Source organism: Pelophylax lessonae, assembly GCF_965119305.1.
Source record: "Pelophylax lessonae genome assembly, chromosome: 3".
Lineage (NCBI taxonomy): Eukaryota > Metazoa > Chordata > Amphibia > Anura > Ranidae > Pelophylax > Pelophylax lessonae.
Genome location: NC_138770.1, coordinates 264,649,375 through 264,662,046, shown reverse-complemented (window position 1 = coordinate 264,662,046; position 12,672 = coordinate 264,649,375). Strand labels below are relative to the sequence as shown.

Below are 12,672 nucleotides of genomic sequence, written 5' to 3'. Positions count from 1 at the left end.
TATAATACCCATGCTGCACAGTCACAGTCCCATAAAGGGGATCGGGCAACTCTACAGCTGTAAAGTCTGATTTGCTCAGTTACATTCAACTGGTGCTTTCCAGGTTTTTTCAACTCTACAGCTGCCTGGATAATTACATAAAAACTGGGAGCTGCTGCAGCCAGGAGCTTGTTTTAACCCTCTGTATACCAGGAACGCTTTTTTTAAACATGCATTGGTAGATAAGTGGCTTTAGTTTTTTGTTTGTTTCTTTTTTTTTTTTTGGAAAAACATTGTAAGCACCCCTGTATTGTTTTTTGGTTTATACCAAGCCCTGTAACTGTCACTTTAGCTGGACAGCTTGGTCTGTGTGTAATTGTGAGGAAAATATTATTAATGGCATGTGAAGAAAAATCACATATGAATACAGAACTATAATTTTGCATAATACCCTATACAGTTCCCAGAAGACAATATTTTCTATATAGTAGACCTTTTAACAACTTGGGCTCTTCTTGTGGTATGTCTGAAGTGGCTAAAACAAATCTATGGCTGCAGCAGCAGCAGCCTTGAGCTTGTGTCTCTTTATTTTACAGCCAGCTCCCAAGTTTTATGTACAAGGGATTGCTTTTACATTACACAATATGCGTTACCCCCCCCTCCCCCTTGGTTTGGGGCTCTCAACAAATGTCAAGATGTTGAGTGAGAGGAGGTTCGGGAACATCCTTTCCCTGATCTCCCCTGCAAAAGTGTGAACTAAAAAAACTCAGCTCTGAGTACTACCATTTCAGTGTTGACAAAATGCTGGTTAGAAAGCAGCATAAACAGCTGATGGAGCAAAAATCTTTGCTCAGTCGGGTGAAGCAAAGGACATGAGAGACATTTGAGGTCTAAAGGCCCGTACACACGTACCGATCGTCGGCATACAAACGTCGGCGGACGAAAGATCTGCCGATTGTACGCGTGTTAGTATGGTGCCTCCGACAGATGTCTGCGCACAATCCGCGGACAAAAGTCTTTCGTGCAAACATGAAAATTTTTGTCTGCGGACACCAGAACGGACGATTGTTCGCCTGTCAGTACAGAATTCGGCCGACAGACCGCAGATTTGCAAGACTGGGCATGCTCAGAAAATTAAAAACACAGGGAAAGTTAACCATTACATGACATCACTTCTGCAGTCAGCTGAAGTCTGCAGACAAAATTCTTGTGCTGTCCTTGTGCTGTCTTTGCACTTTTCAACAGACACCGACATCCCGGGGAGAAAAGACGAACATTTGTATGCCGACGATCGGTACGTGTGTACGGGGCTTTACAGATCCCTGATGTCTAGAGAACCTATCACCTGCCCAATGCTATCTAATCACAGCAATAAAATTATATGCAATAAAAATTGTTAAATAAAATATTAAAGCTAACACACAAAATTTAAAAGCACCCCTTTCGCTCCACACTCACACATCCGAATGCAAATGTACATGTAGGGTATGTACATGATTGCCCCATGCATGTTACATATCATTAACCTATAATAATATATAAAATTAACATATAGTTCTAGATCCCGCATTTATGGTTAACTCTAAACTGATGAGATGTAAAGGCATTTAAAGTGTTACCTATACAGTGTGGAAAATAATTATTTGATCCCCTGCATATTTTGTAAGTTTGTCCACTTTTAAAAACATAAAGGGTCTATAATTCTTATGATAGGTGTATCTTTAATGATAGAGACAGAATATTAACCAAAAATCCAGAAAAAAACATGATACAAATGTTATAAATGGAGTTGAAGTTCATTGAGTAAAATATGTATTTGATCCCCTACCAACCAACAATAATTCTGTCTGCCACTGAATGGCTGCAGTATGTGCTCATGTGGTACACAGATTAGTCCTGTCCATTTAAGAAAGTGCTCCTAACGACAACTCGTTATGTGTATAAAAGACACCTGTGTACAGAATCTCTTTCTTCCATTCATACCCACCATCATGGGCAAGACCAAAGAGCTCTCAAAGGAGGTCAGGGACAAGATTGTAGACCTGCATAAGGCTGAAATGGGCTACAAGACCATTATAAAGAAGCTTGGTGAGAAGGAGACAGCTGTTGGGGCGATTTTTCACAAATGGAAGAAATACCAAATAACCATCAATCACCTTCAGTCTGGAGCTCCATGCAAGATTTTCCTCATGGGGTAAGGATGATTATGAGAAAAGTGAGGGATCAGCACAGAACTACACGGGAGGAGCTTGTGAGTGATCTCAAGGCAGTGGGGACCACATTCACAATACGCCAATATGGATTGAAATCCTGCAGGGCCCGCAAGGTCCCCCTCCTCAAGAAGACACATGTACAGGCATGTCTGAAGTTTGCCAGTGAACATCTAGAAGGATTGAGAGAAATTGCTGTGGTCAGATGAGACCACATTTGAGCTCTTTTGCATTAACTCAACTCGCCATGTTTGGAGGAAGAAAAATGCTGATTGTTACCCTGAGAATGCCATCCCTACAGTCAAGCATGAAGGTGGAAACATTTTGCTTTGGGACTGTTTCCCTGCTAAAGGTAGGGGCAGACTTTTCCGCATTGAAGGGCCAATGGATGGGGCATGTATTGTAAAATCTTGGATGAGATCCTTCTTCTCTTATTTAGAACACTGAAGATGGGTTGTGTATGGGTCTTCCAGCATGACAATGGCCCAAAACATACCACCAAAGCAACAAAGGAGTGGCACAAGAAGAAACGCATTAAGGTCATGGAGTGGTTTAGCCACTCCAGACCTTGAAGTGATACTAAAGTCTAATTTTTTTTAAATTAAAAATAACATGTTATACTTACCTGCCCTGTGCAGTGATTTTGCACAGAGCAGCCTAGATCCTCCTCTTCTCAAGTCCCCTCTCCGGTGCTCCTTGCTACTCCCTCCTGTTGAGTGCCCCCACAGCAAGGAGCTTGCTGTGGGGATATTCAAGCTGAGCCGCAGCTTCCTGTGTCCATTTAGACACGCAGCTGCGGCTCGGCCCCACCCCCTTTCCCTCCTTATAGGCTCACTGACTTTAAATGACCGCAGCGGGAGCCAATCGCACCACGCTGCTGTCTCAGCCAATGAGGAGGGGAGTTCAGGACAGCCGAGTGTCTCGTGCAACATCGCTGGATTTAGATGGATCTCAGGCAAGTATTTGGGGGGCTGAGAGGGGCTGCTGCACACAGAAAGCTTTTTATCTTAATGCATAGAATGCATTAAGATAAAAACCTTCTGCCTTTACAACAATTTTAATCCTATAGAAAATTTAGGGAGGGAGCTGAAACGTCGAGTTTCCAAGCGACAGCATAGAAACCTTAAGGATTTAGAAAAGATCTGTAAAGAAGAGTGGACCAAAATTTCTCCTGAGATGTGTGCAAACCTGGTAACCAACTACAAGAAATGTCTTACCTCTGTGCTTGCCAACAAGGGGTTCTCCACCAAGTACTAAGTCGTGTTTTGCTTGGGGATCAAATACTTATTTTATTCACCGAACTACAACTCAATTTATAACATTTGTATTATGTGGTGTTTTTTTTTTCTGGATTTTTGGTTTTGTATTCTGTCTATCATTTAAAATACACCTATGATAAAAATTATAGACCCTTCATTTTTTTGCGAGTGGGCAAAATTACAAAATCTGCAGGAGATCAAATATTTATTTTCCCCACTGTCCATATAGCCAAAAATACTGATTTAAACATGTGTGAAAAATGAAAAAAAAATTGCTCTAGAGGGGATGTGGTAAAGTACTGCTTGAAGACTTGGAAAAATAGGAAGGAATGAGTACCCCAAAAAAATGCATATTTAAAGGTGATTGAAAGTTGCGTCAAGCACATCAAGCCATCGCGTTACGGTTGAAAGGAATCCCACTTCTTCAGGGCTTTTGCTGCATGCTATTAAATCGGAAAAGTTCCCACGCCGGTTATTTATTTGCGAGGTATCAGAGAGCAGAGTGACAGCTGAGGTTGCAGGTGCAACAAACTTTGTGTTTCGTGTTCATCGCCATTATTCAATACTGAGCACAACCCACTGGAGGGATTCCTTCCCGTTTGCCCACATAACCAACAACAACCAGTGACCATTACAGTCAGTCCAGCGCAGTCTCCAGCATACACAAACTACTGCTTAACCACTTGCCGACCCCTGCCCGACTATATAAGGTGGCGGTCAGCCCCTTCCAGGCAAAGTGACGTACCGGTACGTCACTAGCCTGGGAGCGAATAGGGGGCGAGCGCGCACCGCCGTAGGCGCGCTTCCGCCCCCGCTCGTACCCTAAGAAGCCGGCGCGTGTGACTGGCGGACCCGATGTCCGCCGGTCACTGGCGATCATCGGGTGGAGAGGGAGAAAGGCAGGCGGCTAATGTAAACAAAGCCGCCTGTCATTCTTCCCTGTGTAAAAGCACAGATCACTTGGTCCTGCTATGTAGGACCGTTGATCTGTGCTGTTACACACACAGCCACATCCAATCACAGTAAGAAACACGCCCCTAGGGACACACTTAACCCCTCCCTCTCCAATAAAGTTAACCCCTTCCCTCCCAGTGTCATTTTTACAGTAACAGTGCATATGTATAGCACTGATTACTGTAGTAATGTCACTGGTAAAAGTGTCAAAAATGTCAGTCAAGGGTCCGATCTGTCGGCCGCAATGTCGCAGTCCCGTAAAAAAAATCACAGATCGCCGCCATTACTCGTTTAAAAAAAACAATAAAAATGACAAAAATCTTTCCCTTAGTTAGTAAACGCAATAACTTTTGCGCAAACCAATCAAAATACGCTTTTTGCAATTTTTTTTTTACCAAACATATGTAGCAGAAAACACATTGGCCTAAAATGTTAAAAAATTTTGATTTTTTTACATTTTTTTTGGGGGGGGGGGGGGATTGCATATAAAAAAATGTGAAAAATATTATTTTTGCAAAATTGTCGCTCTTCTTTTGTTTATAGCGCATGATCAAAAAATCGCACCGGTGATCAAACCACCAAAAGAAAGCTCTGTTTGTGGGAAAAAAAGGACGTCAATTGCATTTGGGTAGAGCGTCGCACGACCGCGCAATTGTCCGTTAAAGCCACGCAGTGCCGAATCGCAAAATAGGCCCTGGTCAGGAAGGGGGTAAAATCTTCCGGGGCTTAAGTGGTTAAAGACATTTTAACAAAAGTAAGGCTGGCCATACACTATACAATTTTCTTATTCCATTTCCTTTAGATTTACCTTAAACTATGTAGTGCAAGGGCCTGCCTGACTGCATACAAATTGAAAGTGTTTAGGTTTGACCCTATATTACATGGTTTTGGTAAATCTAAAGGAAAGTTGAACAAGAAAATTGTATAGTGTATGGCCAGCCTAAGCTGAGGATTCAAGCAAATGGATGCAGCATGTTTTCTTTTTTTGGGCGTCAACAAATACTAACATTTCAAAAGCTGATGCTTGTTATGTATTGCCTAGCTGGAATGTTGTCTAGCTGATAGACATACATATGTACAAATTTCTACATTTTTTCACAGGTATAAACATGTTGTGTTACATGAAGTAGAGAGTGATTTTATGTCTAGAAACTAGATAATGAGATAGGGTTTCTATTGTTATGGATGGGTATTTTTCTAGTTTTCAGACAGAAGTGGAAATGTGAGAATTTAGAATTTACAAAAGTACCGAGAACTACTGTATATATTCAGAATCCATAGAATCCATAGTACATTTTTATTTAAAATGACTGTATGCCAAGAGTCAGCTAGGCAAGGTGCCTCATTCCTGCTGACACCTGTATTTATTTTGTGGATACACATCTTCCCTGTCTGGGTAAATCAGAATCCATATTATATAGGATAATTGAACTATTGGTTGTCTAGAATAGATAGCGTCCCTTTAATTTTGTAGTGTAATTCAGAAATGTGTGCCATGTATGCCCTATTTCTCCAGGGAGAACAGTTGACAGATATTGATTTCATAATAATGGGCATGTTTGATCAGCTGCACTGTAACAGAGGAAACCAAATATAAGATTTCATGTTTCTGTTTGGATACCCTAGTATTTTATTTAACTGTGTACCCTCTTTCTTTCATATAGGTTTACCAGGTGGAAAATATGTGCCCAGAGGAAGTACCAGTGGTTCAGCAAGACTGTAATTGTGTCATTACACAGACCCCCACACCTCCAACACTTTCTCCCCCAGCACTTCCTGTAGGCACTGGAGAGGAGCTTCCTGTAGATCATATCTTTCAAGGTAAGAATGTAAATATTTAGTCTGCTTGTGCTTGTATGAAATCAGCTGATTCAACTTGTTGCTCCCAATAACACAATTTTAGCGGAGGTAGAAATAGACTAATGTAATTAAACATAACTGCATTGGAAGGGTCAGTTTAAAAACATATGCACCTAAAATATTTCCATTTTACAGACCTTCTAAAATGTTATATCTCCCAGAAACCCCAGTGATTAGATATCAACATCAAACTTTAGACTCTGCATACCTATCATAGACATAGCAGTGCTAAAAGGTGTTGACATGCTCCACCAGTATAATTACTGTATTGTAAAATAACTACTGAAAAATTAGTAAATTACGCCATCGTTCTATTTTTGTGAGAGGGGTAGAGATGCAAATTACTGCAGAGAAATCTCATTACTGGACTTCCTGAAAGATACTGTATTTGGCATTAGCAGACGTTTAAAGCAAAACTTCAATCACATAATAAAAATGTACAGTATTTATCATAATTTATTGTATTTTTTAACCCCTTCCTGCCTGCCCCGACATCCCTTTAAATAGTTCAGAACACCCAGGGAGCGGGAAAGATTGGCGATCATGTGACCACCCACTTGCTACTGAGCTTTTGGCCAGACCAAGAGCAGTCTTTGACAGCTTGGTCTTTATGCTTGAAGCGCACTCACAACATATAAACATCAGCCATCCAGTGATGCATACAATATTTTCGGCATGGGGGCGTTAAAGCCCACCCTTTTTCCACTGCACAAATTGATTGAGCAGTCCTAAAGGGGTTAAATATAAATTGTATATGTAAGTGAATTGTTTATTCTTATGCCTCGTACACACGCAACGATTATCGGCCGACCGATCGTCCGACTTTTGTCCAGTGTTGTTGTGTTGGTTGAAATGTGTCTAGACTGCACACGAATTTTCTCGGCCAACAAAAATCTACTTCAGAAGTGATGTCATGTGCTGGTTTACTTTCCCTGTGTTTTTTCTTCTCTGAGCATGCCCAGTCTTGCTCATCAGATTTTTGTCTGACGAAATCTGTACTGACTGACGGAAAATCGGCCGTTGTGTTGACGGCCAACAAAAATTTTATAGCCTGCACACCAGATTTTATTCGGCCGAAAAGTCGGAGTCGGTTGTCGAAAGCATCATACTAACAAGCCGAAAATCGGCCGAACGGACGCTGGCCGAAAATTCCCAGCCAATAATCGATGCGTGTATACAGGGCATTAGTATTGGTGTTGTCCTACTGGGATCCGCTGATCAGGTACAGTTATCGGAAGACAGCTGTCTCTTCTGGGTTCAAGCAGCCAGGATTTAATGATGTCTGCAGCTCCTCCCACCAGCCTCTGTAAACTCTACTCCTGCAGCCTCCTCGGATATGTGGAGGGCTGAGACAGCAGGGACACACAATTCTAGCCTAGGCAAGAATGGTGGCGGGTGGGGCCAGACCTAAAGTTTAAGAAAAAAATAAAGAGCTAGAAAAAAGTGCTGATTCAAATTGATGAGGGTAGCGGCAGTGCACAGAGCCTTGAGACCTGTACACATGGGCCAAAAATCAGGTGGTTTCGGCCTGTTCAGTAAAAAACAGTCGTCATTCAACCGTTCGGGGCATGACTGAAAAAGGTTTGCTGATCTGCACTTGATCAGCGCTCTGACAATAGCTGAGCGTGCTGGCGGATGTGTTCTGTTGGGGGGCTGTCCCCCCTTTTAGAACACCATAGCTCAGTGGGGGAGATCACTGTACCAACATATGATCGCATTGGATCGTTAGTACAGCAGCTCCTCTTGAGCTCTTCAGCTGAATGAAACAAAAAACTGTTAGAGTGTACCAGGCTTTAGTTGATCTGGGGGGTGAGGGTATAATTAAATTACTTTTTGTTCTCTTCCTCTCAGATGCAAACTGTCAGCTCAATGTGGAGCCTCAAAAGATGCACTTTTATCCCATGCTGAATTCAGTGCTGAAAGCAGACACCTTTTCTTGGCTTCTAAAGAAGAACTTTTTTTGAGTGTCTGATTTAGATAATTTTTATTGAGTGTCTGATTTCAAAACTGAGGTGAGGCAGAACAGTTGCCCTCAACCCTGGTCCTTAGGGTCCACTAACAGGCCAGGTTTGCAAGATAACTGAAATACATCCCAGGTGATATCATTTTCTGCTCAGTGATTGAAGTACTCTAGTCTGCATCTCCCCAAGGTAATACTTAAAATCTGGCCTGTTAGTGGGCCCTGAGGACCGGAGTTGAGGACCACTGAGGCAGAAGATAGGACAGCCTCTGTGGAAGGTTACAGCTTGCACTGTTTGGAGAGGAAAAGAACAATCTCCCATAGAACTATATGATAGTCTCTCAATTTTCCAAAAGTTAAGGCTATATTATTATGGAAATTCAAGAATGGAGATGCACATTATTTTTTTTAAATGCCCATGATTGGTCTCTTTAACTGCAAAAGGGGAAAAGTAAGACATTTTACCTGGCTATGTTGTCTGCAGGAGGATCTGGATCACTGAATGGAATAAAAAATTATTTTGACATCTAAAACAACCTTGTTTAGCTGTTTCCCTGGAGTTCGGATTTAGCCAAATGGCACCTGTTCAAAACTGTAAGATTAGCATTGTTTTTTATTTTAAAGCCCGTAGCGTGTGCAACACACTCAAAAGACTCCACCCGGTGCATAAAAAAGTGCACACACACAAGGTGAGAACACAAAAAAGCACAGGGTGTGCGAAATCGAATGGTCTTCCCTCCGAAGAGGTAGGACCCGAAACCTCAATCCCCCGGGGCGCAAGACTCCTGACAGGGACATAAGGTACTCATGGTCTGTCTGGCCGAAACCAGACAGACCCCGTTCTTCAGGGGGACTGCCGAAACAGCCCCCACCGAGTACTAAGTAGGGCTCCCCCGAAGGGAGACCCCATAGGAGAAGGCGAACTAAGCCAAAAGGCCATATCCACCCCCTCCCAAGACTTAAGGCTGGGCCCGAAGACCCACACACTCTCGTCGTGCAAATAAAGAAAAAAGGTGAAAGTGCAGGTGACGGACTCCAAATAAAAAGACAGACAAACAAAAAGGTGGGGAAGGGGAGTGGGGAAAGTGCTTTGGTGCCATGTGAAGAACCAAGGCAGGCCTTCCAGCCGGAATAAAAAATTCCTCTGGTGCAAGCCAAAAGGCCTGTCCCAAGAGGCAGGTGTGAAAAAGGTGTGCATAGTGCAGTGACCAAGGTGCCGAAAAAACTCACAGCGAGCTGCCCCTCACCAGTGAGAAATTAAGGCACCCCTGGGCTGCCACCCCAGGGGCACTTACACTACGGGCTTTTTCAATCTCAGCCCCCGGCCAGACCGAGTGTAGCCTATCCCCACCAGCAGACATCAGAACCTGGACAGCTTAGAGAGAGCTCACCTCCCCTGGGGACAGGCCCGTTAGCCAGCCAGATCAAAACCCAGGAGTGGGAACCCTCCCCTCGCCATCCTGTTCCTCAGCCCATTACATCCAGGAGCAGTTCCACCGGGCTCACCCTCCAGACCGGCTTTCCTGCTCCCTTCAAACTGGTTAGGACAGTTCAACCCATTCAAATCAGAAGGCGGCGGGCCCCACATGCTTTCCCAGATGACCTACTCCCCATACCTCAATACTCAGAGCGCTCCGGGTTTCGGTCATACTGGTACTAGCTAAGGCCCATACCAACTGATAAGAACAGATACTACACTTGATCTTAGCCAAAAGGCCGAGAATTAGCATTGGTTATAGTTGACCTTTAACAATTCAGAATGCAATGAAAACCGGTGTGCAGTAGCTTGTGGCAACCAATTAGAAATCAATTTAATGGCTCATTGAGGAAAAGAGCATTCAGAGACGATTGGTTTGTACTACCAACTGCAACTGGTTTATACTACATGCCTCAGTTTCTTACTAGTGTTCTAGGAGGCTGGATGTTTTTACTCTGCTGGGAAACATTGACCCATTTTACTAGCCATTTTTTTTAACTTTTTCACAAGAATTTTTTCTCTTCAGTCAAGACTTCACCTATGTACTTTTTGAACTAGAATTTGACCATGGAACACTGAGCTCTGCATTGTGGCACTTTTTAGACTTCTGTGTACTGGCAGCTGCAGAACACTTTCCAGGTCTAAAGCCTCTGCTGTGACCTAGTATCTACAGACTCATTTTATGAGTAGACTGCATGGGCCCAGCATTGCAAGGTACTTTTTTTTTTTTTTTTTTTTTAACTGTTTTGTGCCATTATTATCCCTTTTTTTTCACTTGGTTTACCATGGAATTGGTTGTAACGCTGAGCAATTAAATGCAGAGGCTCTAAAAGTGTTACAAATGTACATTCTTATTCTTGCCATTCAGCAAGAAGTAGCACCGTCCCATCACTGCTCCTTATCACAAGAGACACACATGGTTTTACCTCAGATAATCAATGTTGCTGCCTACAGTGATCTGGTCACTTCCAGTCATTTGAACCTCCCCTGCTTCCAACAGTGTATTCATGAATGCTCAAGGTTTTATCTTGTGTAAGGGGTATTTCGCTGCTTGAGGTGTAATATGTCTGTTCCCTAACACATGAGGAGCAGTTGAGGTGGCCGACTATAACAAAACTGACTGGTACTGAATTTCAGCAGGATGACTGACAGACTGTAGCTGACTACTTGTACCCGCTAGCAGCTGGATAGGCTAGTAATGGATAGTAACAGTACTACTAGCAGCAGACTTTAGCAGGAACAACTGGTGGTGACTGCAGCAGGCAGGCTGTAGCAGCTTGACTGTTAGAAGACTGTATAAGACAGGTGATGACTGTGTAAGACTGGTAGAGACTATAGTAGACCGGTGGTGACTGTAGTAGACTGGTAGAGATTGTAGCAGACTGGAGGGGGTTTGAGTGCACTGACAGGTGTCAATGAGTTGACTATATCTTAATTTCTACTAATGTTAGTCTTCTTCAGGGCAGTCCCGTTTTCACTTCAAACTACTACAACTCAACATCCTGTCATCCTGAGACAAATGGTTGTAGTCCCTGGACAAACCAATTTGCCAGTCACCAAAGACCAAGTCTTCTCTGGCCTGATAGTTCAGAAATCTATCTCTGGAGTTGGGGAAAACCTTTCTTCTGATCCTTTTCAAAGGTTGGGTATGAGTCCTAGTCACCTTTTCGGAGCATGGGACTTGGACTCCCAATCAACATTCTGAAACTTTGGACTATTTGGTTCACCTTACAAACTTTGATATACCAACTGGAGAATCCTGTCCTTAACAGAACTTCATTGTCTGCCATTCACAATGAAAGTGTGGGAAATTGGCACGCAGATTACCTCAGTCAGCATCGCCAGGAACCAGGAAAATGGTCCCTACCATTTGGAAGTGTTCCAGAACCTGAGTCACAGCTGGTGGATACCATATGTGAACCTCTTTAATTAAAAATTGGACAAATTTGTTTCCAGGTTCAGAGATCCCCTTGTGGCTCCATGGTTTTATTACAACCTGATCTATACCTTTCCTTTGCAGGACCGAGAGGCCATTTCAGTGATCTAAATAACTCTGGACTGTTACAGGGAGATGCGGTACCCTAATCTGATTAGGTTCTAGCAGAGAAAGAAGCTTTCATTGCAGAGGGATGAATCGTGATCTTCTTACAATCAGATCTGGATCAATTGGCCCTGACTTCGACCAAGCTTCTGATCTTGGCGTTAGCATTTTTTTCCAGAGACTGCTACCCTCCCATTGTTTGTTTATTGTCTTTGTACATGCTCTCACTTCTGTAACTCCCGCTGTGCACCCACCCATGTCTCTGTGGGATTTTAATTTGGTTCTCTCAACACTTCAGAAATAGTATTTTGAGCCTACCATATTCCTCTTTCCACATTCCCAAGGTTGTTTTCCTTGTCTTCATCACTTCTATAAGGCATATATGTAAGAAGGCAGCTTTATCCTATAAAGAACCTTTTCTGATCTTCTGACGGCCATACACGGTTCTTGCTGAACTGGCCGATATTGGAACCATTAATGGACAGGCTGAATGTACTGATCAACTTTGGTACAACCAGCTTGCCGGATTCTCTTGCAAATATCGCTAGTGGCTACTATAGCTGCTAGTGATAATTTCTGTTGTCTCCCAGCGCGTACAGGGAGCAGACAGTTGCTTGGCAGGAGGGATTAATGGGGCGATCATGCCAATTTCTTTCTTGCAACCTGTGGTTGCAGGAAAGAAATTTGCACTGTGTATGGCCTGCCTTAAACAAGGACACGGTGGTATGAAGACTTAGGGTCTCCTTCCTTTCTAAGGAGATTTTGACCTTTCATCTCAAACAGGACATTATGCTTCTTTCCCTCTTTCTAGCCCCAGAAGGAGGTTTTCCTTCATTGTCTGGATGTTGTTTAAGCTGTGCCCATCTATCTCACAGCTACTGTTTTCTTTAAAAAGACTAACTCGCTTCATAGTCCCCACAAAGAGGTGTCAG

General features: G+C 43.0%; 1 protein-coding gene across 1 annotated transcript in view; it reads left to right on the top strand.

Moving 5' to 3' along the window:
- The window catches only part of PHC3 (polyhomeotic homolog 3), a 179,695-nt gene that overhangs the window by 112,279 nt on the left and 54,744 nt on the right, over positions 1 to 12,672 (top strand). The window contains exon 9 of the mRNA XM_082249149.1: positions 6,067 to 6,223. Coding sequence (XP_082105275.1) covers positions 6,067 to 6,223 — 157 coding nt within the window. The remainder of the gene's footprint in view (positions 1 to 6,066; positions 6,224 to 12,672) is intronic.